Source organism: Mustela lutreola, chromosome 14 (genome assembly GCF_030435805.1).
Source record: "Mustela lutreola isolate mMusLut2 chromosome 14, mMusLut2.pri, whole genome shotgun sequence".
Taxonomy (NCBI): Eukaryota; Metazoa; Chordata; class Mammalia; order Carnivora; family Mustelidae; genus Mustela; species Mustela lutreola.
Window position 1 is genome coordinate 75,375,174 of NC_081303.1, and position 26,153 is coordinate 75,401,326.

Sequence of the window (26,153 nt, forward strand, 5' to 3'; positions counted from 1 at the left end):
ACAGCCCGTGACAGAAACAGGTTCTTCTCATGCTTCCTCCCCCACTGGTGGCTTCAGCATATCTTCATGAAATCCCTTCCCTGCTCATAATCAAGACAGCTGGATATGTACGCTGGATTCCGCTTGAATTCAGTCAGCTTAATCCTTGCTCCTTATCCTTAGTGTGTGTTAAGGGTGCAGATTGTGCTGTGCCTGCACCACGCGCTGTGACCTCTCAGTTCCCATCACAAAGGAAGTAAGTGGTTGTATTTTGTGCTTTGAATGGAAATGGCTGCTATGATCATGTTTGGGGCGTGTGTCCTTCCTCACCCAGTCATCTTCTTCCTTCTAGCTAGTTCCGGTACACCCTGGGTTTCTCACCTTGGAGGTCTACGATCTGTGCTTGGCTTTCCTGGGTCCAGCAGTGGCCTACCTCAGGGTGTCAGACATACAGGAGCTGGAGCTCGATCTGATTGATAAGGTGAGAGGCATCAGAGAAGCCGGCCTCATTCGCGCTCTGTAGCCTCACTCGCAATGGTCTGTGTGGTCTGCGCGTGCAGCAGGCCTTTAGTGATGTGAGCGGAAATGCTCCTTAAAGAACCACATTCCAGGGACGCCTGGATGGCTCAGTTGGTCGGGCAGCTGCCTTCGGCTCGGGTCAAGATCCCAGCGTTCTGGGATCGAGTCCCACGTCGGGCTCCTTGCTCGGCAAGGAGCCTGCGTCTCCCTCTGCCTCCATCTGCCAGTGCTCACTCTCTCTCTCTCTGACAAATAAATCTTAAAAAAAAAAAAGAGGACTATTATTAAAAAAAAAAAAAGAACCACATTTCAGCATCACAGGCGACGAATAGGGTGATTTGATAAAGGGCTCACCGGGAGCATTCAGCACAAACAAAATAGTCTGTCACCCTGAAAGAGTTAGACTGTCCTTGGTGAATGAAACACTTTCACTAAAATTATTTTTCTCTTTTACTACCAGGTTGAAATAGGTAAAACTGTGTTAGTGACGGTGAGGGTTCTTGGCTCTTCCAAACGCCCATTCCGAACTAAATACTTCAGAAACATGGAGCTCAGACTGCAGTTGGCTTCTGCCGTTGTCACCCTGACGTGAGTGCCACCTCAGCGCCTCCTTCTCCCCATGCTGGGCGTCAGGAGTCCGCTCTCCCTGCATGACTTCACATCTTCTTCGGTCCTTTTCTGCAGCCTTTCAGCCCATACTGCCCCTGTCTGCAGCCCTCTGCACCCTCAGATGTGTTGTTTCGGGACAAACCCTCATGTCTTGTGAATATTTCCATTTTATGAAACTCTCCTTGGATGGTATCGTCTGGGGTGCCTCAGCCTGGAGGACCTTCAAAACTCTTATCTAGAGAGAGAGGTGCTGGTGTTCCCCTCTGCAAAAGGGGGACCCAGAACTCCAAGTTGCTCGAGTATTTATGGTTTTGTTTATGGTTTTGTTGCCTTTGTTCCTTTGGGGCCTTAGAACAAACGCTCAGCCTTCAGGAGCTTCCTGCCATTGCCATGAACTTCGTCTTGACTCTGGAAATTTATTTTCAGGCAATTCTCTTTAGCTAGAGTTAAAATGAGCAGAAAATGTTATACATCTTAGAAAGAAGCATAACTGGCTACTCTTAAAATAAAAAACACATTTTTTAAGGATTTTATTTATTCATTTTGGGAGGGGGCTTAGGGGGAGGGAAAGGGACTAGCAGACTCTGTGCAGGGCTCGGCAAGGGGCTCCGTCCCCTGCCCCAAGACCAGGACCCAAGCCAAAACCAACAGTTGGACGCTCAACTGACAGCCACCCACGTGTCCCAAAATCAAATCTTTCTTACTTACAAACACATATGTCTTGTCTTTCCAGGCTAATGGAGGAACAGGATGAATACTCTGAAAATTATATCCTTCGAGCTGTTTCTGTTGGGCAAACCACACTTGTGGCTATTGCCAGGGACAAGATGGGGAGGAAATTCACATCAGCTCCTCGCCAAATTGAGGTAAGGAAATTATCTCATCCACAGTTAGTATCGTATCTTCTTTAGCTTTATTCATCTTTTTCTGTTTAGTTTGCACAAGTTAAAAATTATTTGACTCAATAAAATGATAGTTGTCTAACTCTTGAAATAATACATAATATGTTTTAGGTTTTCGTTTTTCTGTATAAAAGTAAAATACTTCTTGTAGAAAATTTGAAAGCAAGAGAAATAATAAAGATGCAGAGTGAAAGTCACCTATGATTCCACTATTTAGAGGCAACCGTTCATTATTAATAACCCTTCACTTCTTCCCCATGCCTATTCAACATGGATGAATCATACTGCTTTTTTCATCTTAATCCTTTATCAAAAGTATTTTTTATGTCATTAAAAGCTCATTGTTGGCCAGGTGTTGGCAATTATTGAAGCTGGGTAATAGGTATCTGTACCTGAGAGTTATTATACTGCTTTCTCTACTTTTATATATGTTGGGAAAAAAGTATAAAAGAAAGATTATTATAAACATAACTTGAATGACCACTTTTAGGGCACCTGGGTGGCTCAGTCGGTTAAGTATCTGACTTTGGCACAGGTCATGATCTCAGGATCAAGTCCCATGGGGTTCTCTGCTCAGCGGGGAGTCTGCTTCTCCCTCTCCCTCTCCTCTGTGCCCTCCGTCCACTCTCTCTCTCTCACGTAAATAAATACAGGGGCGCCTGGGTGGCTCAGTGGGTTAAAGCCTCTGCCTTCAGCTCTGGTCATGATCTCAGGGTCCTGGGATCGAGCCCCGCCTCGGGCTCTCTGCTCAGCAGGAAGCCTGTTTCCCCCTCTCTCTCTGCCTCCTCGTAACCTCTGTCTGTCAAATAAATAAAATCCTTTTTAAAAAAAGGAAAATAAACAAAATCTTTTTTTAAATGACCACTTTTATTCCAATAAGTGGACATAAAATTTTTTAAGCATTCTCATTTATTTTTTGCTATTGTAAATAAAATATATATCTATAAATAAAGTTAAATACATGTCTGTGTATAGGATTTTTTCCCCCTAGAATAAGCTGCATGATCATTTATTATGAAATTGATTCTGGTCTGTCCCTGTTGTCTTTTTGGTCTTTTCCTTCAAGGTGTTTCCTCCCTTCAGACTTGTTCCAGAGAAAATGACACTGATCCCAGCTAACATGATGCAGGTGATCTCAAAGTCCGGAAACTCGATGTCCCCTTTCTTCTCACCCTGCTCTGCCCCGCCCTCCGCATGTGCGCGCTCTTCTTCCTACTGGCGTCCTCTTGTCTACTCCCGCCAAGTACAGCAGGACCCGATAAAGAAGAAAATTAGTACCTTCACGTCCCCTCTGGGAACACCCAGATCATATGTGGCACTTGTGTTTCTTCTCCATATGAGTTGCTGTGGGACGTGTCCTCTGGGAAGTGGCGGGGAGCACTTGCTCGGACTAGTGCTGGGAGAAGAGATGGGATTTCTCCCCGTGTTCCAGGCCTCTGCTTGCATGTGTCAATTCTAGGTCATGTCTGAAGGCGGCCCCCAGCCGCAATCTATCATCCACTTCTCCGTCAGTAACCAGACGGTGGCTGTGGTGAATAGGCGGGGGCAAGTCACAGGGAAGGTAGTCGGCACAGCTGTGGTCCATGGCACCATCCAGACAGTAAATGAAGATACTGGCAAAGTCATTGTGTTTTCCCAGGTATTGGTTCTTTGCTCTGCTTTCACTTTTCTATCTGGGAGCCAAATTGGGACATGGCGGGGGGCGCCGAGGGAGGGTGTCAGTAGCTCAGAAAAACCCCTGGAGCCCCTTACGTGGCGTTCTCTTAACCAAGCACGGGAAGTATGTAGTCTTCCATGAAAACCCCCCAGAGTGCTGGCATTGGTGTAAGACCTAGTCCCTCTCTTTAGGAACTGTTTAGGGAACAAAAACAAGCACATCTACTGGCATACATTTTGCTGAGTGCCCCAGACCACAACAGGCTAGTCAGCGCCAGTGTCCTCTGCCCCGCACAGACTCCCTCTTAGCCTGCGCTTGCTTCTACCCGTGGGGCAGGATGAAGTGCACGTTGAAGTGGTCCAGCTCAGGGCCGTGAGGGTCCTTGCAGCCGCCACTCGACTCGTCACAGCAACTGAGGTCGGTAAGGGGGTTCTGTTCTCGGCGCGCTCTGGCAGTGCCAGCTGGGCAGGACATACAGCACATACATCTTCTTTTCAGATGCCAGTTTATGTCATGGGAGTGACCAGTACCCAGACCCCTTTCTCCTTCAGCAACGCCAACCCTGGACTCACATTCCATTGGTCCATGAGCAAAAGGGACGTATTGGATCTAGTACCCAGGCATTCGGAGGTATGAATGTCTCTTTGTTACGTCATCTCGGGGACATCGATAGTAGATTCACCTTATTTCATCAAGTTTGAGACTGATCTCACTTTCTAAACTCCACAGTCTCACTGTTTATCTCCCTGCCCCCTTGTTCTCTGAACTCTAGAAACCTATAAATCATATGAAGCGTTCAACTGGAAAACTCAGATAATTCTATGTAATTTTTAATATACTTTGCTAGAATGAGTTCTCAAAAAAATGTTCCCTTTAATATTGTATTTGTGAGCATTTGACTGTGTTCCATGAGCAATAACATGTCAGGAACACAAGGTGCACATGTTTGACGGCTTCGCGTCGCCGTGCTCCACAGATCCTGCAAGTTTTTACAAACGGAAGCTTTGTAGCAATCACATGTCTATTGGTGCCATTTTTTTTTAAGGGTTTTTATTTATTTATTTGACAGACAGATCACAAGTAGGCAGAGAGGCAGGCAGAGAGAGAGGAAGAAACAGGCTCCCTGCCAAGCAGAGAGCCTGACATGGGGCTCGAAGCCAGGACCCCAGGATCATGACCTGAGTGGAAGGCAGAGGCTTTAACCCACTGAGCCACCCAGGTGCCCCGAGCACAGTGATTATTAATGAATATTTCTTAATCCATTCCTGACTGTTTTCCAGGTTTTCCTACAGCTCCCGGTAGAAAATAACTTTGCCATGGTTGTCCACACAAAAGCAGCTGGTCGGACCAGTATCAAAGTCACTGTCCGCTGTATGAACAGTTCCTCTGGGCAGCTTGAGGGGAATTTATTAGAATTGTCTGATGAAGTTCAGATTCTGGTAAGGTCCCAAACCTAAATTTTGTTTTTACATATCAAGGAGAAGAAAGTTATATTCTCTTATCATCCATGTGGAGCTTGGTCTGGATAGAGGTAGAGAAAGTGCTCGAGGGAGCCCTAGAACAAGCTCAGAGTTTCTAGAGCTTCGTCATTCTTCCTAGTTGCATCTCTATAAGTACTGATATTAGAAACTGTAAGAATATGCACTCCCCTCACCTACCCACACAATAAACACAGGATACCAAAGCAGAATTAACTAAAGAGGGACTCATTTCCGAGCTGCTCTGCCTAACACAAATATTGTGATACCATCCACTTAGGGGATCTAACCCTAACTTCCAGGAGTGTGAAGAGCATGGATGGTTGGTTTCCACGGGTTTCTCAGACTGAAAGCTAACTGGCCCTATTGTTTTTAGTGTTCAAAAGAAAAATGATCATCTTTGGAGGGCGAATAAGTTTCTCTGCCTCTGAGTTTAGGACTGATTTTTTTTTCCTTTTTCTATTCTTCTCCTTTATTTTGGTTTTGTTTCTCTGATTCAGTGAGGGGTAGAGGAAAGCGCATTTTACTAGGAAGTAGAAAACCTGAATAATGTTCCTTCCTAATTTATTATTGTAGGTTTTTGTTCTCAAATCTCTTTTCAGGTAACAAGAGCTAAAGTTAGAAATTTCAAAATTATGGGGCACCTGGGTGGCTCAGTGAGTTGGGCCTCTGCCTTGGGCTCCGGTCGTGGTCCCAGGGTCCTGGGATCGAGCCCTGCATCGGGCTCTCTGTTCAGCGGGGAGCCCACTTCCCCCTCTCTCTCTGCCTGCCTCTCTGCCTACTTGTGACCTTTGTCTGTCAAATAAATAAATAAAATCTTTAAAAAAGAAAAAAATTTTTCAAAATTATTTTATTTTTTTAAGATTTTATTTATTTTTTTGACAGAGATCACAAGTAGACAGAGAGGCAGGCAGAGAGAGAGAGAGGAGGAAACAGGCTTCCCGCTGAGCAGAGAGTCTGACATGGGGACTCGATCCCAGGACCCTAGGATCATGACCTGAGCCCAAGGCAGAGGCTTAACCCACTGAGCCACCCAGGCGCCCCTCAAAATTATTTTATACCTAATATCTAAGTGATACAGAGGATGTGGTAGTCAGTGTGGCTTCATCAGGAGTGGGGCTAATATTAGATTTGTGTTCTAGAACACCGAGGCATGTTTTAAGTGTCGGGCTCACTTGACAAAGAGTGTTGTGGGCCCTCAGGCCAAGCTAAAATGATGTAGATGTTGATTTGTAGTTGATATGTGAGCAAAGGTTATAGTTTTGTCTTTTCCAGAAATGAGGAAGACATTATTTTCTCACTTTAGGTGTTTGAGAAACTCCAACTGTTCTTTCCAGAGTGCCAGCCTGAGCAAATTCGGATGCCCATGAACTCCCAGCTCAGACTCCACACCAACAGGTGAGGAATTAGGGAAGGGCAGGCCAGGTTCCAGACTTACCATTAGGAACATGGAAAGAACTCTTGCCTTCTAGGTGATTTTTCTAATCCAGAAATAAGATTTTTTTTTTTTTTTTTTTAAAGATTTTATTTATTTATTTGACAGAGAGAAATCACAAGTAGATGGAGAGGCAGGCAGAGAGAGAGAGAGGGAAACAGGCTCCCTGCTGAGCAGAGAGCCCGATGCGGGACTCGATCCCAGGACCCTGAGATCATGACCTGAGCCGAAGGCAGCGGCTTAACCCACTGAGCCACCCAGGCGCCCCAGAAATAAGATTTTTTAATCTTAATTTTAATCTAAATTTTTAAATCTGAAGTGAAATTCATGTTACATAAAAATTGTTTTGTTTTTTTAAAGATTTTATTTATTTATTTGACAGAGAGAAATCACAAGTAGATGGAGAGGCAGGCAGAGAGAGAGGAGGAAGTAGGCTCCTCGCTGAGCAGAGAGCCCGATTCGGGGCTCGATCCCAGGACCCTGAGACCATGACCTGAGCCAAAGGCAGCGGCTTAACCCACTGAGCCACCCAGGCGCCCCTAAAAATCTTTTTTTAAGACTTTAGAGAGGTGGGGCACCTGTAAATAAATAAGTAAAATCTTAAAAAAAAAAAAAGGTTTTAGAATGAGGGAGCACAAGCAAGGGGAGGGGCAGAGGCAGAGGGAGAAGCAGGCTCCCCATTGACCACGGGCCCGATGTGGGACTCAATCCCAGGACCCAGGAATCATGACCTGAGCCGAATGCTTCACCAACTGAGCCACCCAGGCACCCCCAAATTAACCATTTTATTTATTTTTAAAAAGATTTTATTTATTTATTTGACAGAGAGATAGAGCACAATTAAGCAGAGAGGCAGGCAGAGGGAGAAAGAGAAACAGGCTCTCCTCTGAGCAGGGAGCCCAACATGGGGCTCTATTCCAGGACCCCAAGACCATGACCTGAGCCAGAGGCAGACGGCTAACAACTGAGCCACCCAGGTGCCCCAGATTAACCATTTTAAAATGGACGATTTTGTGGCGTTTAGTGCATCACAGTATTGCGCAACCCTCACCTCTGTCAAGTTCCAGGACATTTTCATCACCACCAAAGAAGATCCACTAACCCATTTAGTTGAGAGACAGAGAGGGAGCGAGAGTAAGCATGAGTATGGGGAGGGGCAGTGGGAGAGGGAGAAGCAGACTCCCTGCTAAGTATCGAGCCTGACTGGGGTTTGATCCCAGAACCCTGAGATCATGACCTGAGCCACCTATTCATTTCAATAGGCACCCCCATTTCATTTCTGTTAATGACTAAATCGTAGTCTGCGGTATGGGTATAACATACTTAGTTTATCCATTCATCTGTTGTTGGACATTTGGGTTGTTTTTCCCTTTGGCTTTTGTGAATATTACACTACTATGAATAATCACACAGAACTATTTATTTAAATATCTGTTTCAGTCCTTTTAGCTGAATTTTAAATTTATTTTTATTATTTTTTAAAGATTTTATTTATTTGAGAGAGAGAGCAGGGAGAGAGAGCACGAGTGAGGGTGGAAGGGCAGAGGGAGGAGAAGCAGGCTCCCCACTGAGCAGGGAGCCCCATGTGGGGCTCGATCCCAGGCCCCTAGGATCATGACCTGAGCGGAAGGCAGAGGCTTAACTGACTGAGCCATCCAGGAGCCTCTAGCTGAATGATTTTTTTTTTTTTTTAATATTTTATTTATTTATTTGACAGACAGAGATCATAAGTAGGCAGAGAAGCAGGCAGAGAGGAGCGGGGGAGGGAAGCAGGCTCCCCGCGGAGCAGAGAGCCCGATGCGGGGCTTGATCCCAGGACCCTGAGATCATGACCCGAGCCGAAAGCAGAGGCTTAACCCACTGAGCCACCCAGGCGCCCCTAGCTGAATGATTTTTAATGATAAATATGTAGTCGGATATGGTTTTTAGAGAGACAGGCGTAACCCAAACGCAGACGCTTACTTGAGGAACAAATAAGCACATGGCATGGAGAATGGCAAGTGGTTTCCTCGGAGTAGTTTCTGACAGTAACCCTGCCACTCTCCTTTCTTTCTGGTCGCAGTCCCCAAGAGATGCCACCTGTTCCATTTGTTCCCTAGGGAAGGGGCCGCCTTTGTGACTTCCCGTGTTCTCAAGTGTTTCCCTAATTCGTCTGTCATCGAGGAGGACGGTGAAGGGCTCCTGAAAGCTGGTTCCATTGCAGGTACTGCTGTGTTGGAAGTCACGTCTGTAGAACCTTTTGGAGTCAACCAGACAACCATAACTGGAGTTCAGGTGAGTTCAGGGACTTGCTCAAGAAAAAATAAAAGGAAGGGGCGCCTGGGTGGCTCAGTGGGTGGCTCAGTGGGTTAAAGCCTCCACCTTCGGCTCAGGTCATGATCTCAGGGTCCTGGGATCGAGCCCCGCATCGGGCTCTCTGCTCAGCGGGGAGCCTACTTCCTCCTCTCTCTCTGCCTGCCTCTCTGCCTGCTTGTGATCTCTCTCTGTCAAATAAATAAATAAAATCTTTAAAAGAAAAAAAAAAATAAAAGGAATACCATGGCATTGAAGAGGCAGATTTCCTGATTTAAGAACGAGGAACTTCCCTGGAAGTCAGAACGAACTGTAAGATAGAAGACAGTCTTGACATGGACATAAGCCATCAAATTAAAAGTGACCTTTAGAGCCCTTGTTATAAAAGGGATCAGCCTCAAATTGGTGCACTTCTGAGCAGTGTTGGCAAAGGGGTGTGGGGCAAGGTAGAACTATTGCTACCAAAATTAGGCTTTGTTACTAGAATTTAAAAATTCAGTCTAACATAGGGTGGCACATTGAGTTAAGCATCCAACTCTTGGTTTTGGCTCAGGTCATGATCTCAGTGTTGTAAGATCGAACCCTGTGTCAGGCTCCATGCTGGGGATGGAGTCTGCTTGAGATTCTCGCTCTCCATTGGTTGCCTGGGTGGCTCAAGTCAGTTAAGCCGCTGCCGTTGGCTCAGGTCATGATCCCAGGGTCCTGGGATCGAGCCCCGCATCCGGCTCCCTGCTCAGTGGGGAGCCTGCTTCTCCCTCTCTCTCTCTCTCTCAAATAAATAAATAAATTTTTAAAAAAGATTTTATTTCTTTATTTGACAGTGAGAGAGGGAACACAAGCAGGGGGAGTGGGAGAGGGAGAAGCAGGCCTCTTGCCAAGCAGGGAGCCCGATGTGGGGCTTGATCCCAGGACTCTGGGATCATGACCTGAGCCAAAAGCAGATGCTTAATGACGGAGCCACTCAGCTGCTCCAATAAATAAAATCTTAAATATATATATATATATATACTCTGTCTCTTCTTCTGCCCCTCCCCCTGCTTGTCCGTGTGCGCTCTCTCTCTCAAGTAAATAAATAAAATCTTAAAAAGAAAGTTCTAACTTCTCTCCACATTCTCTCAGCTTTAATAATTAAGGGGCCATTTCCTGTACTATTGTATTTCTTTTTTTTTTTTTTTTTTTTTTTTTTTTAAGATTTTATTTATTTACTTGAGAGAGAGACAGTGAGAGAGAGCATGAGCGAGGAGGTCAGAGAGCGAAGCAGACTCCCCATGAGCTGGGAGCCCGATGTGGGACTCGATCCCGGGACTCCGGGATCATGACCTGAGCCGAAGGCAGTCGTCCAACCAACTGAGCCACCCAGGCGTCCCTGTATTTCTTATTCAACTCTGACTTAAGTCATCCCTTATGAGGAGCTGTTTCCTATGAAAGAAGAACCCCGTTTTTACCGCGGCCTGTGAACTTCAGAATCTGTCGCAGCTCCTCTCCAGTGGCCCTGCTCCCACAGGTGGCACCAGTGGCATACCTGCGGATGAGCAGCCAACCCAAGCTGTACGCCGCCCGTGGGAGGGCTCTGCCAGCGTTTCCTGTGGGCATGTCTCTCACCTTCGCTGTCCAGTTCTATAACAGCATTGGAGAGAAGTTCCACACACACAACACCCAGCTTCATCTGGCTCTGAACAGGTGCGGAGTCGAAGGAATGATACCCACGTTGGGGGAGAAACTGTGCAGATAGGCTAGGGTTATCCAGTAAATTCTCATGTTCTCAACTCAGAACCTGATATTTATTTCTTTCATTAGGATGGGAAACACCAGATGGTGCTGGTTGTTTAATGAAGAAGTATTTCAGGGTGTTTTCAATCTGTCAAGCCCTAGTTCACAGGAAGCCTCCATAGGGAGCTGGTAGGAGTATTATCAAAAAGCTGTACTAGGCGCCTGGGTGGCTCAGTCGGTTAATCATCCAACTCTCGATCTCAGCTCAGGTCTTGATCTCAAGGCTGTGAGTTCAAGTCATGCTGGGCATGGAACCTACCTTAAAAAAAAAAAAAAAAGCTTTACTGGAAAACAAATTTTTAACTTAATATAAAAGGGCTTACTGGGTACTCTGCATATAATAGACCTGACCCTTGGCCACTCATTGCTTGGCCTCCACTGTAGAATTCTTTCTGAACCTTTGAGCTGTTGAATAGAAAATGCTGTGATGAGCTCTGAACTGTGTCCTAACAGTGATCTTTCAGAGATGACCTGCTACTTTCTTATCTCCTTTCAGAGATGACCTGCTACTTATTGGGCCAGGGAATAGGAACTATACTTATGTGGCCCAGGCAGTGAACACAGGAGTGACGCTTGTGGGAATCTGGGACCGGAGACACCCAGGTGTGGCAGATTACATCCCGGTTGCTGTGGAGCACGCCATCACGCCAGACACCCAGCTCACCTTTGTGGGAGACGTCATCTGCTTCAGGACACACCTCCTCAACCACAATGGTCTGGATACCTTCCCTTTCTTTTTTTCTTTTAAAGATTTTATTTATTTATTTGACAGGCAGAGATCACAAGCAGGTAGAGAGGCAGGCAGAGAGAGAGGGAGAAGCAGACTCCCCGCTGAGCAGAGAGCCCGAGGCGGGGCTGGATCCCAGGACCTGAGATTGTGACCCAAGCCGAAGGCAGTGGCTTAACCCACGGAGCCACCCAGGTGCCCCTTCCCTTTCTTAACTTCACAGCTGACAGGATGAGAAAACAACTCATCCCTTAGATAATTCTTTCCAAATGATTTAAAATCTGAGGGCCTGGGACCCCTGGGGGGCTCAGTTGGTTAAGCGGCTGCCTTCGGCTCAGGTCATGATCCCAGCGTCCTGGGATCGAGTCCCACATCAGGCTCCTTGCTCAGCAAGGGAGCCTGCTTCTCCCTCTGCCTCTGCCTGCCTCTCTGTCTGCCTGTGCTCGCTCTCTCCCCCTCTCTCTCTCTGATAAATAAATTTTAAAAATCTTTAAAAAAAAAAAAAAATCTGAGGGCCTAGGATATCCTGGATAGCTCAGTCAGTAGAGTGTGCAACTCTTGATCTTGGAGCTTTGGTTTAAGCCCCATGTTGGGTGCAGAGATTATTAAAAAAATAAAATAAAATAGGGACGCCTGGGTGGCTCAGTTGGTTAAGCAGCTGCCTTCGGCTCAGGTCATGATCCCAGCATCCTGGGATCGAGTCCTGCATCGGGCTCCTTGCTCAGCGGGGAGTCTGCTTCTCCCTCTGCCTCTGCCTGCCACTCTGTCTGCCTGTGCTCACTCTCTCTGACAAATAAATACGTAAAATCTTAAAAAAAAAAATAAAATGAAATATTTTTTTTTTTTTTTTTAAAGATTTTATTTATTTATTTGACAGAGAGAAATCACAAGTAGACAGAGAGGCAGGCGGAGAGAGAGAGAGAGGGAAGCAGGCTCCCCGCTGAGCAGAGAGCCCGACGCGGGACTCGATCCCAGCACCCTGAGATCATGACCTGAGCCGAAGGCAGCGGCTCAACCCACTGAGCCACCCAGGCGCCCGAAATATTTTTTTTAAAAAGATCTGTTTATTTGAGAGAGAGAGAGAGAGAGGTGGGGGGAGGGGCAGATGGAGAGGGAGAGAATCAAATTGCAGATTCCCCACAAGCCTGGAGCCTAAGGGTGGAGCTTGATCCCACAGCTCTTGAGATTATGACCTGAGCCAAAATCAAGAATTGAATGTTTGATCAACTGAACATTCAGGTGTCCCCAAAAATCAAATCTTTAAAAAAAAATATTGAGGGTCTCTCTAGGAATATTGGTCATGCACCTCCTGGTCGCATAGCTCACTGTATCATTACGCAGGTGGTGTGGGTACCTTGTCTTCTCGCCCCTTCCCAGCTTCTGAAGGAGGGGAGTCGGTAAGTTGAAGAGTGTAAAGGATGCGCTGAAGTGACGGAAAATGCAGTAAGGCTTTAGTTCTAGGAACCAATTGTGAGTACACCGTTTTGTGAGACACATTTGAAGGCCTAACTCTTAAACACATCATCAGCATAGTAAGGTTTGGCCTTGTACTGGGCTAGCCTATACTCTCGATCAACAAAGCATTTCCGCCCTAAAAAGTGCTATTGAGCGCAAGAACTTCAGTCTTTGGTCGATGAATGAGTATCGGTTCTCTGGGCTTACTGAGAGCATATTCCAAAGCTAAGTGCCCGCCTGGGTGTGTGCGTCCCGATCCTCTCTCCGAGCAGGACTAGGGCACGTGGTGTGGCCCTGTGACCTCTTCTGGGAACTGCGGATCCATGTGGGCACAGTGATGTGAGGTGAGGCCAGAGTCTGTATATTCAGGGCTTGACTGAGAGGGAGTCCACTCGGCTCAGGTCAGATCCCCCAATCCTATAAGGGCTGATTTGCGAGCAATCACCACGAACATGGAACCCAGGGCCATTGAGCTACCCTGCTTTAGGGCTGACGGAGTTACAATCTTATGATCGTTACTCTCTCGTCAGTGAAAGACTCTTTTGCTAGATTTTGTTAGGACTGCCCTATCTTCCATTCTGGAATACTCTGACTTTCTAAATCTATACCACTTTGAATGGGAAGCAAAAGGACCAATACCAGGATCAGTAATCGAACGCCAACTCCAGGTAGCATTTTTCTGCCACTTTGAGACTGAAGCCAAAGCCAACAAACCTTCTTCCTTGCCAGCTGTCACCTTTTTGCAGTCTTCTGCTGATACCTATCAGTAGCTGAAAGAGAGTTACTCCTGTGTGTAGAAGAATTTTTCCTATTTCCTAAGAACAGTTAGATCCTCCAACTAAGTAGCTCCTTCTGTGATTCTGAGGTAATCCTTGTTTTATATTGTGGGTATGATGGGGGAATTGTGGGTATTTCAGGGGAGCCTGAAAATAAAGTTATCTTCAAAGCTGAATGTTCCTCCTAGGAAAAGATACCTGTGTGCTTGAAAGGTGTGCTAATACAGAGTCTGCATAAGGGCAGAGTGACCTTCCATTTAGATCAAAGGTTGCAACCAAGTGCTTTCTCTTGTCCTTTCCTAGGTGAACCTGGGATTTGGATGATTTCTGCTGATAACATTCTACAAGCAGACACTGGCACCGGAGTGGGAGTGGCCAGGAGTCCAGGAATAGCAACAGTCTTTCATGACATCCCAGGAGTGGTAAAAACATATCGAGAGGTAACCCTAACAAGGCCAGGGTGATTATTTCCATATTTGGGGATATGCATATAGAATACACATCTGAGGAAAAGATATATACTGACATGTCAGATATAAAGCCAGCCAGAAAACTTTGGAATACAAAGCTAAACGTGATTAGGAGGCGCCTGGGTAGCTCAGTCGTTAAGCGTCTGCCTTTGGCTTGGGTCATGATCACAGGGTCCTGGGATTGAGCCTCACATCTGGCTCCCTGCTTGGCAGGAAGCCTGCTTCTCCCTCTCCCACTCCCTCTGTGTGCCTCTGTCAAAGAAATAAATAATATATTTTTTAAAGATTTTATTTATGTATTTGACAGACAGAGATCACAAGTAGGCCAAGAGGCAGGCAGAGAGAGAGGGGGAAGGAGGCTCCCTGCTGAGCCCGATGCGGGACTCGATCCCAGGATACTGGGATCATGACCTGAGCCGAAGGCAGAGGCTTTAACCACTGAGCCACCCGGGCGCCCCGTGATTAGGATTCTTAACCCGAATAGATTAGATAGATAGATAGATAGATAGATAGATAAGGGGTGCCTGGGTGGCTCAGTTGGTTAGGCGTCTGCCTTCAGCTCGGGTCATGATGTCAGGATCCTAGGCTTGAGCCCCACATCGGGCTTCCTGCTCAGCAAGGAGCCTGCTTCTCCCTCTCCCTCTGCTCCTCCCCCCTGCACACTCTCTCAAAAACAAACAAAAAAGTTTCAGAAGAATGACTAGTGTGATTTATACTTTAAAATATCACTGTGGTGGAGTGCATGGGTGGCTCAGACAGTTCAGCTTAGGTCATATCTCAGGGTTTGAGATTGAGCCCCACACCGGGCTCTGTGCTCAGTAGGGAGTCTGTTGAGATTCTCCCTCTCCCTCTGGCCCTTCCCCCTCAAATAAGTAAATTTCTTTTAGTATTTTGATTATGTATTAGAGGATATTCATACACATGTATACTGTCCAGCTGCACAGGATCTTTTTTTTTTTTCAAGATTTTATTTATTTATTTGACAGAGATCATAAGTAGTCAGAGAGGCAGGCAGAGAGAGAGAGGGAGAAGCAGACTTCCTGCTGAGCAGATGCTGATGGGGAACTCAGTCCCAGGACCCTGGGGTTGTGACCTGAGCTGAAGGCAGACGCATAACTGAGCCACCCAGGCGTCCCAAAAAAATCTTTAAAACAACACCAGGGGCATCAGGGTGGCTCAGTCAGCTGGGTATCTGCCTTTGGCTCAGGTCATGATTTTAGGGTCCTGGGATTGAGGCCCTGTGTTGTGTTCCTTGCTCAGCAGGGAGTCTGCTTTTCTCTTTCCCTCTGCCCTGGGTCATGCTCTCTCTCTCTCTCTCTCTCAAGTAAACAGAATCTTTAAAAATAAATAAATAAATAAATAAAACAAACAAATAAATAAAGCAGTGCCAACTCTTCGCCCCAAAACAAGGTGGTGTGAGATAGATAGATATATAGATAGATATCACTGTAGCTACTGGTTGATGGTGCTCTGGGGTACCAGTCTGGTAACAGAGGAGGTCATGGGAAGTTGGTCAGATTCTAGTGTACTTTATAGGTAGAGCCAGTAGAATTTCTTAGCAGATTATATGTAATCTGATGATGTGATGTAATCAGATGATATATGATTGACTTCAAGTTTTTAAAAAAATGACTTCAGGTTTTTGACTCAATAACTAAAAGGACAGAATTGCCATCACTTGAGGGGAAGCTCAGTGGTGCAGGAGGTTAAGCGTCCAACTCTGGATTTCAGCTCAGGTCATGATCTCAGAGTTCTGAGATCGAGCCCTGCATCTGGCTCTGTGCTCATGGAGTCTGCTTGTGTCTATCCCTCTTCTCCTCCCCCCAACTTATGCTTGTCTGCTCTCTCTCTTTCAAAGAAATAATGAATAGAATCTGAAAAAAAAGAAAAGCTACACAGCTGAATGCTTAGTTGCTGAATGTGGTTCCCAGGGAAGGGGCCTGGGGTGCATGCTTTCTGCAAAACACATGCTGAAGAGCCCCTGGGGGGCTCAGTGGGTTAAGCCTCTGCCTTCGGCTCAGGTCATGATCTCAGGGTCCTGGGATCGAGTCCCGCATCGGGCTCTCTGCTCAGCGGGGAGCCTGCTTCCCTCTCTCTCTCTGCCTGCCTCTCTGCCTGCTTGTGATCTCTGTCAAATAAATCAATAAAATCTTAAAAAAAAAAAAAACACATGCTGAATGCTACTTTCCCTTTTTACCTTTTTTTGTAAAAGCAAAAATCGTCTTTGGATTTATTTTTCTTAGGGAAACCATTTATTAATGTCTTTCTTAAAAGTGATGGGGCTTAATGCAAATTTTTGAGAAGTGAAGGGGTCCCTGTATCTCAAGGAGGGAGCGAAGGATCAGCCACGTCGAAGGTTATCGATAGGCCAGGTAGCCTGAAGATAGAAATGCCAGATGGGTTCGCAGTACAGGGTGGTTACTTGACGGAGTGGCTTCAGTGCAGTGACAGGAGCAGAAGTCTGGAGAATTGAGAGGACGTGTGGGTTTGGGGCGTAAGACAGCTCTGTGAGGAACTGGAGTCAAATTTTTGTTTGGTTGGTCATTTTTTGAGATGGGAGAAAAAATGATTTAGGAGTGTTTAGTAGAGAAGGGGAAATGCCATGCAGGAGTAGGGAGCGTTGCTGAAGCAACAACCGTTAGCAGGTGAGACGGTCGAACAAGTGAAGGTTGGCTTGATGAAGCCTTTTCTCTTTCCCCTTAAATCCATGTTGGGTCTCCCTCCTCGGTGCCCAGAGGACCTGTTTGTTCCTCTTTTCATTACTCAGATGTAACAGCTATCATTTGTTGAACATCTACTGTGGGGTTGGCATTTTGCATCTGTTTTTTAAATTTTTATTTTACATCAGTATAAATATCATTTTTAATCTTCACAACCCTGCAAAGTATTATCCCAATTTTATAGATGATTGAACTGCTCCCAGGGTATCTGGTGCCATGTTGTAAGGAGTTCACAGTCTAGTGAGGACAGAAATAATTACATGTAGACAATTTAAGTAACTAAAACATAACTGACCAATGCTTTACAAGTGACAAGTTGGAAGTGCTCCTAGAGTCCAGACACGCCTGGCTGGCTCAGTTCGGGGAGTGTCTGATTCTTGATGTGCAGCTTCAAAAAAAAAAAATTGCGTGTGGCAGATGCCTCCTGGCTGTCGGTTACGCGTCTGCCTTCAGTCCAGGTCATGATCTCAGGGTCCTGGGATCGAGCCCCACATCAGGCTCCCTGCCCAGCGGGAGTTTGCTTTTTTCTGCCGTCCTGCCCCTCTCCCTGCTTGTGTTCTCAATCTCTCTCAAATAAATAAATAAAATCTTTTTTTTTTTAAAGATTTTATTTATTTGACAGACAGAGATCACAAGTAGACAGAGAGGCAGGCAGAGGCAGAGGGGGAAGCAGGCTCCCTGCCAAGCAGAGAGCCCGATGCGGGGCTCGATCCCAGGACCCTGGGATCATGACCTGAGCCGAAGGCAGAGGCTTAACCCACTGAGCCATCCAGGCGCCCTAAATAAATAAAATCTTAAAAAAAAAAAAAAAAAAAAAACAGAAGAGGGGCATCTGGCTGGCTCAGTCAATCAGGTATCTGACTCTTGATTTTGACTTGGGTCATAATCTTGGGGTCTGTACTCAGCGCAGAGTCTACTTGTCTCCCTCCCCTTCTGTCCCTCCCCTGACTCTGATATTCCTCTCTCAGATAGGTGGATAAGTCTTTAAAAAAAAAAAAATACACAAGAGGCACCTGGGTGGCTTAATGGGTTAAAGCCTCTGCCTTCGGCTGAGGTCATGGTCTCAGGGTCCTGGCATCAAGCCCTGCATCGAGCTCTCTGCTCAGCAGGGAGCCTGCTTACCTCCCCCCCTACGCCTGCCTCTCTGCCTGCCTGTGATCTCTGTCAAATAAATAAATAAAATCTTTAAAAAATAAATAAATAAAAGCTTAAAAAAAAAAAAAAAAGAGGGCTGGGGACAGAGGCAGCAACTTGAGGAGTTTGAGAAGGGTTTCAGTGCTGGGGAAGCAGAGAGAGGGTCACACGGGAGGAACTGGCCTTTGCTGTCAGAGGCTACAGAGAAGTCAAAAAGGGTGTGATAGACCCTAGGTGGTATACTGTGTAAAATCATCATTTAATAGTTTACTAACGAACAGACACCCATGGAGGCCGCTTCTGTGTAGCCCTGTGACAGACTCTGGAAACACAAAGATGAGAAAGACAAAACTCCTTCCCTTCCTGAGCCTTTAATGTCACTAACTTGGTTTCAAGGTTCCTGAATATTTGAAAAAAAACAAAAAATCATGGTAGTACTGAGAAGACTGTGTACTGTAATACGATACACACTTACTGTAATGAATAATGTCATGAATAATGACATAATGATACAGTGACAAGATAATATACATTTAAGTTGAAGATATTTGGGGGCAGAGAGCCATCATTAATTATCTTCTCACAATGTAATCATGAAGCACTTGCTTTAAATACAAGGCACATTACAGGATATACAAAGATAGATTAGTCTCTCAGTTGAAGAACTTAGATTCAAATAGGAATGATTTTTAACAAAAATACAAATACCTACAGCACAAGGCAGAACATTACAAGTATACTGAGAGAAACAAAGTACTTTGAAGTTTCAGAAAAGGCTGAGATTATATGCAACTCACAAAAGTTGCAGTTGTCTTTGAAGGCATTTTAATAGGGGGTCATCTAAAGGGAAGATGTCACACAAAATAATGGACAAAGACCTCCTTTTAGGGAAAAAAAAATGTTATTTTCTTCTCAAAGGTAAACAGATTTTGTGGTTCTTAACTATGTGAAGTAGAAAGGCCCCCGGGCCTTGAGTGAGATGGCGCTTTCGGTTGGGTAAGTTATGAAGCGTAGAGAGGGAGAAAACAATATTCTCTAAGAATTAGGGACAGATTTTCCTTTGGTTTGCTCACAGGTGGTGGTCAATGCATCATCAAGATTAATGCTCAGTTATGACCTCAAGACCTACCTCACCAATACCCCCAATTCAACTGTGTTCAAGCTCTTCATTACCATTGGCAGAAATGGTGCTAATCTCAAAGGTCAGGTCTCTTAATAGGTCTGGGTGATTGTTCCCATCATTTCGGTCTTCCTTCTCATGTACCCCTGAGACTAGCAGTCCTTATTGATTTTTATTTCAAATATGGCTGATTTTCAAAGCTACCCGACGAAACTTTTGTAAAAATATGGTCTTAGGCTCCATCCACATAGTTAAGTTTGGGATAAGGCCTCAGACCCAATTCTTTTCCAGCTTCCCTAGATTTAAGAAGTGTTGGAGTATGCGACATTTTAACTGTTACTTGCTCAGCAAATTTACCGTGTAGGTTTTTTTGTTCTGTACTGGGCTGTAATTTACTGTCAGTAAAAGGTGGGAAGGTGGTGCCTGACTGACTCAGAGCAGCATGAGACTCTTGATCTCAGGGTCATGAGTTTAAGCCCCACATTGGGCATACAGATTACTTTAAAAAAATAATAAACATGGGGCGCCTGGGTGGATCAGTGGGTTAAGCCTCCACCTTCAGCTCAGGCCATGATCCCAGGGTCGGGCTCTCCACTCAGTGGGGAGCCTGCTTCCCACCCCACCCCCAACCTGTCTCTCTGCCTCCTTGTGATCTCTTGTTTGTCAAATAAATAAATAAAATCTTAAAAAAAAAAAAAGTCTACATGAAAATTTAAAAAAAAAAAGATGCTTAACCGACTGAGCCACTCAGGTTCCCCTCAATTAACAATCTTATGTAATAATTACCGTCCTTTTAAAAATGAGAAATACCAAATGTAAGAGCAAGTAACATGTAGTTAGTGGCAGAATTGGTACATCTGTCCCACTCCAAAGTCCATGTAAATTCTTTTATTTTTATTTTTACTTTTTTTAAAGATTTTATCCATTTATTTGACAGAGATCACAAGCAGGCAGAGAGGCAGGCAGAGAGAGAGGAGGAAGCAGGTTTCACGCTGAGCAGAGAGCCCGATGTGGGGCTTAATCCCAGGGCCCTGCGATCATGACTTGAGTTGAAGACAGAGGCTTAAACCCACTGAGCCACCCAGGCGCCCCAATTCTTTCATTTTTTTAAAGAAAGAACAAATTCTGTTTTTTTTTTTTTGCAAAGAGAGCATGCAAAACCAAGAAGTCCAAAATATTACTGTCTGTAAAATTTAAGTCTAATTGCCCTTTTGGTCATTCAGTTTTTAAGCACTTACTTTCTTTTCACATTATTTAATTTTGTAAGTATAATCTAAGTATATATAAATACTTGATTTTTAAAGTGTTCCAGGTTCTTTTACAAAGTATTAAATATGTATAACATATTCATACATTGCTCTCTGCCTTAAGATATAGAGATTGCAATTTTTCCTCCCAGAATCTTTCTAAAACCACAGCTTATTTTATTATGAAACAACTCCTTTGATATTGCTTGTAGTCTCCAAAAGATGAGAATGGTCCCCGGACTGACTACTGGCAGCTGAGGAAGAACTTCAGAAACTGTAAGGGAAAATTTTGGACAGGACACCACCTCCTACTTAATCTAGAAGGCTGTCCATTGAAATTGTCCATTTCTTTTTTTTTTTTTTTTCTCTTCAAAGATTTTATTTATTTATTTGACAGAGAGAAACCACAAGTAGATGGAGAGGCAGGCAGAGAGAGAGAGAGGAAAGCAGGCTCCCCGCTGAGCAGAGAGCCCGATGCGGGACTTGATCCCAGGACCCCGAGATCATGACCTGAGCCGAAGGCAGCGGCTTAACCCACTGAGCCACCCAGGCGCCCCTGAAATTGTCCATTTCTTGAAGGCTGTGTGGCTCCTACTTAAGACACCATGTGTAATATTCTTTTTTTTTTTTTTTAAAGATTTTATTTATTTATTTGACAGTCAGAGATCACAAGTAGGCAGAGAGGCAGGCAGAGAGAGAGGGGGAAGCAGGCTCCCCATGGAACAGGGAGTCCAATGCGGGGCTCGATCCCAGGATCCTGGGATCATGACCTGAGCCCAAGGTAGAGGCTTAACCCACTGAGCCACCCAGGCACCCCCACCATGTGTAATATTCTGGAGATCTCTAATTTGAATCACACTGCAATCAGCTGTGGAAACTCGGACCTCCTAGACTGAAAAGCCTCCCGGCTGTGATTGCTGTCCAGTTTTCCCGGAATCTGTCTCATTCCCACTGACAAATTTCAGAAACTTTTGAAAGAGGACCCACCTATGATATTGATAATGGAAGCGCCACTATAGTCCTTCACAAATCAGCAAAAGCAAGGGTCTTAGACCATTCTTTTATCTTGACTGTGGCAGGAGCCAAAGGGGCTGGCCTAGTAAGACAGAACTGACCCCTGTCTTTTGCTTTTTTTTTTTAAAGGATATTTTATTTATTTATTTATTTAACAGAGATCACAAGTAGGCAGAGAGGCAGGCAGAGAGAGAGAGGAGGAAGCAGGCTCCCCGCTGAGCAGAGAGCCCGATGCGGGACTCGATCCCAGGACCCTGAGATCATGACCTGAGCCCAAGGCAGCAGCTTAACCCACTGAGCCACCCAGGCGCCCTCTCTCTTGCTATTAAAATTTTTTTTTTTATTTAAGTAATTTCTATACCCGGTGTGGGGTTCGAACTAACAACCCTGAGATGAAGAGTTGCATGCTTCTCTGACCCAGCTGCTTCCCTAGCCTCCCTTTTTAAGATTTACTTGAGGGGCACCTGGGTGTCTCAGTTGCTTAATGTCGGTCTTCTGCTCTCATCATGATCCTGGAGTCCTGGGATGGAGCCCTGCATCGGGCTCCCCAACTGTCAGGACGTCTGCTTGTCCCTCGCCTCTGCTTGTGCTGTCTCTCTCTCAAATAAATAAAATCTTTTAAAAAAAAAATTTTGAGAGAGAGAGAGTATCTCAGGCAGACTCCGCGCTGAGTGCAGACGCCATCACAGGGCTCCATGACACAACCTTGGATCATGACCTGAGCCGAAATCGAGTCAGTTGCTCCACAGACTGAGCCATCCACGTGACTTACCTTTTTTTTTTTTTATCAAACTACTGGCTTATGTAAGTTTCTTCTTTTACAGATTCTTACGGCAGTCATTTCTCTCTTTTCTGCTTATTAGGATCCTGTACCCCAAGTCAGGCCTTGGCCATCACAACAGTACTTCTTCCTGAGACCCTTGTGCTGTGCCACGTGCAGTTCAGCAATACTTTGCTAGACATCCCAGCAAGCAAAGTCTTCCACGTGCACGCGGGGTTCAGCACGGAGAGAGGTGCGTCCCACTCGCTGCACCCGGCGCCCTGGTTTCTGTCCCTGCGCGTGCACCGCTTCCTTCCTGGGTCGCATTTACACTTTGCGGTTTCATCTGCTGTAGAACTATGGAAACTTTCTCAACCAGCGTTTTTGTTTAGTCTCTGTAACACCCTGTGCTTTTTCTATTAGAGTCTTCTACTTTCTTCTCTGCTAGCCCGTCCCTGTTCTGGGCTTGGATCATTCATCTTTTATCCCCAGGAAGTAGCAGTGTTGGAGTGTTTATTGTTGAACTGAAGGATATTCCAGGCAGAGTAGCATTAACTAGCATAAAGCAGAAACAGGCATGACATTGGAATTTCATATGAATCACCTTGTAGAACGAGAGGATTCATGTCAAACGTAAGGCATAAATAGGATAGTGCTACAGGCCAAGACCTTCTGCTCTAAGGCCGGGCAGTATGGCGCGAGTAGCCAGCATCCACTGACGGAAGGCTCACTCAAGAAACTGGTGGGCACTAGCCAGAATGCCTGGTGCCAGGACAGGGACTAGGTGTACACAGGGGAGCAAGTCAGGGCTTCTCATTTTCACCAGCGCTGTGCCAGGAGATGTCACAGAGCAGAGATGCATGGAATGCTGTAGAGACAGGAAGAAAAGAGGAGCAGCCACCTCGAACCTGGGGGTTGGTCAGTTTTATACAGCAAGGCTTGTGGAAGGATGACTAGGAATGCGCTAGATGGGAGAGGCCACAGGCCAGGACATCCCAGGCAATAAAGAGCCCGGAGTTCGGCAGGACACAGCATGGAGAGGGAAGAGGCGGCAGCCGGGCGGCCAGGGAAGGGCCCTGCAGTAGTCCAAGCATGACCCGCTGAGGGTCTAGCCCAAGTAACAGGGAGATACTAACGGAGCGGCAAGTGTCAGACATTTCAAAAAGAGGAGTCAGCAAGATTTGGATGGGTGGATTAAGGAATGAAGTAAAGGGTGTCTGTGAAAAGACCGCGGAGTTGGAGCAGGGAGAACTAGCACAATATTCCGTCGGTATGGTTTGACCGGGAGTGACTAAGCCATGCTCAAAGCTTTTCACAAACCCTTTCCTGATCTTGGCAACTGTTGGTTACCTCATTCTACATCTGCTTGATTTCCATTTGCCCTGTGTTATTTACCGGATTTAAGCACAAGTTCAGCTGTTTTTCTCCGGTACATTCCCTCCCCACAGTGGCCAACAGTCTGCTAAGAGGGAACGGTCAAAATTGAATTCACCTTTTCTTCTGCACTTGCGTCCATGTTTCCTATTTCAAGCCGGCTGGCTGAACAGAGCTTCTCAACCTTCCCTGTTTTTCATCTTTCCTGCAGGGGTTTATGTCTGCCTCATCAGGCCTCGACCCCAGTCTGAAGAGCTGCTCCAGGCCCTCAGCGTGGCTGACACCGCAGTCTATGGGTGGGCCACACTGGTCAGGGAGCGCAGCAAGAACGGAATGCAAAGAATCCTTATTCCTTTCATCCCGGCCTTTTACATCAACCAGTCAGAACTGGTTCTTAGCCGCAGACAAGACGTTGGGGAGATCAGAGTGCTGGGGGTAGAAAGAGTTCTTGAGAAGCTAGAGGTATGTGAAGCCCTGAGCCAAAACATAACTGAGATCAAGGTTTTGAAAAAGGAGTCTTCATTCGTAGTCCAAGGGCAAAGGAACAGCTATGGACTGACTTTGATAAAATTCACCAGGAGCAGGGGAGGGGCGCCCCGGTAGGGGAGGGGCTAGGAGGTGGTTCTTCAAACGAATGAAGGAAACCTGTCCTCTTCACAATGCCAGGGGGTTCCCAGAGTCCGGAATTTAGGGCATGAGCTTTGTCAGTCTGGAAGATAACACCAGTATCATCTTAATCTTTAGAATTCTAGTTTGAAACTTTTTTTTTTAGGGGCGCCTGGGTGGCTCAGTGGGTTGAGCCTCTGCCTTCAGCTCAGATCATGATCCCAGAGTCCTGGGATGCAGCCCCGAATGGAATCGGGCTCTCTGCTCAGCGGGGAGCCTGCTTCCCCCTCTCTGCCGGCCTGTCTACTTGTGATCTCTGTCAAGTAAATAAATAAAATCTTTAATAAATTTTTTAAAAAACTTTAAAGAAAAATACTTATTTATAGATTTTATTTATTTATTTGCTAAGAGAAAGAAAGAGAGCATGAGAGGCGAGAAGGTCCGAGGGAGAAGCAGACAACCCACGGAGCTGGGAGCCCAACGTGGGACTTGATCCTGGAATTCTGGGATCATGACCTGAGCCGAAAGCAGTCCCTCAACCAACCAAGCCACCCAGGCACCCAAAAAGATTTGAGAAAGAGAGCATGCACAGGGAGAGGGACAATGGGAGAGGGAGAAGCAGGCTCCTTGCTGAGCAGGGAGCCTAATGTGGGGTGTGATCCCAGGACCCTGGGGTCATGCCTTGAACCAAAGGCAGTTGCCCAACCAACAGAGTCACCCAGGTGTCCCCCCGCTTTTTTTTTTTTTTTAAACGATTTAAGAGCAAGTGGGGGCAGAGGGAGAGAATATCCAAGCAAACTTCTACTGAGTGTGGAGCCCCAACACAGGGCTGGATCCCTCCAGCCCTAACAGCAGGACCTGAGCAGAATCCAAGAGTTAACTGGCTACTCAACTGACAGCCACACAGGCGCCCCTAGTGCCTTCAAAACTTTTTTGAAGCCCATTTTATTCTCATAGATCATTTTCTTCCATTATCTATTTCAACACATCTGAGTGTGAAAAAGCAGATGACTTAAGACTGCTAACTAGAAATACAGGGATCTTACTGTATGTTTAGAACATAATATTGATACAAAACGGATTTTCCTTCTGTCAGACAAGTGCCATTTTCTCTTTTCTCCAAGGTCTTCCCCAGCTCCCCAGTTCTAGTGGTCTCTGGCCACAGGCAATCTTCCCTCACACCTGGCCTGGCTGTCTATCCCGTAAGGGTAGTCAACTTCACCTCCCTTCAGCAGACGGCATCACCCATTTTCATCAATATTTCCTGTGAGCTCACCAGTCAAAGTGAGGCTGTGCTAGTGAGAGCTCTGAAGGAGAAGGCTGGTGCAGGTGAGCACTGGGGGCTCCTGTTTTTAATCTAGAGAAGCAAAGACCACAGGTAATGAGGAACAATTCAGGCACTTGGCTAGGATTACTCAAACTAGCTGGGGTATGGATCTTTATTTTCCAAGACTACCTGGAGCGTAACCTTCCAAGAAGCTCTCTTATCACCACCAAGGTTTTCTACTTAACTGACGTATTTAAGAGTGGTAATTAATTTAAGAACTTCGGTCTTGTTAATGTACTCTTCTCTGTTGTAAACCTCTTGATAAATGACTTTCTTCAAAAACATCTGGCAGAGCTTTTTGTATCAGGCAGTGGGTAAACGGTGACAGCCCTAGAACCAAGACTTTCCTCTCCAAAATCCTGATTCTAGTCCTGCCTCAGTTTAGAAACTATGCCCCTGCCTGGGTGGTATGGGAACACGTGCAGTTACGGAGATGTTAGGAAAGCCCAAGGATCATCCTCCATATGCTGTCACCTCTACCTGCCCATCCCTCCAGAGAAAGTGTTCTTTGAATGAACTAGGAGTGAACTGGACTGAACCCCTGTTCGTCTCCCATGAAAGAGCTGTTTCTACAAACACGGGGTATGTACTGGCCAATACCCTAAGTGCATTTTGCATGCATTTGTTCTCTTAGAACTCTAAGGTAGATGTTTTTCCCTCTGAGGAACTGGAGATGCTCAAGTTTCCATGACTAGACCCCGTGTTCCACCTGTGTCCTGTTGTAAATCTGGAGTTGTAATGGGCTTCTGCAAGGGTCCATGGATGGAATATCCAGGTGCGCA

General features: G+C 45.8%; 1 protein-coding gene across 8 annotated transcripts in view; it reads left to right on the forward strand.

The window, feature by feature from the left end:
- NUP210L (nucleoporin 210 like) overlaps positions 1-26,153 on the forward strand; it is an 86,819-nt gene that overhangs the window by 57,904 nt on the left and 2,762 nt on the right. For 2 of the 8 annotated variants that reach the window (XM_059145694.1, XM_059145699.1), the window contains 16 exons: positions 332-460; positions 959-1,086; positions 1,841-1,973; positions 3,076-3,138; positions 3,469-3,648; positions 4,003-4,296; positions 4,947-5,105; positions 6,451-6,542; positions 8,679-8,853; positions 10,376-10,551; positions 11,138-11,355; positions 13,903-14,039; positions 18,999-19,125; positions 22,168-22,317; positions 23,650-23,900; positions 25,169-25,373. In XM_059145694.1, the coding sequence (XP_059001677.1) occupies positions 332-460; positions 959-1,086; positions 1,841-1,973; positions 3,076-3,138; positions 3,469-3,648; positions 4,003-4,296; positions 4,947-5,105; positions 6,451-6,542; positions 8,679-8,853; positions 10,376-10,551; positions 11,138-11,355; positions 13,903-14,039; positions 18,999-19,125; positions 22,168-22,317; positions 23,650-23,900; positions 25,169-25,373 (2,617 nt within the window). Of the gene's footprint in view, positions 1-331; positions 461-958; positions 1,087-1,840; positions 1,974-3,075; positions 3,139-3,468; positions 3,649-4,002; positions 4,297-4,946; positions 5,106-6,450; positions 6,543-8,678; positions 8,854-10,375; positions 10,552-11,137; positions 11,356-13,902; positions 14,040-18,998; positions 19,126-22,167; positions 22,362-23,649; positions 23,901-25,168; positions 25,374-26,153 lie in introns of those variants that run through there. The other 6 variants (XM_059145695.1, XM_059145696.1, XM_059145700.1 and 3 more) reach the window with 6 other exon arrangements.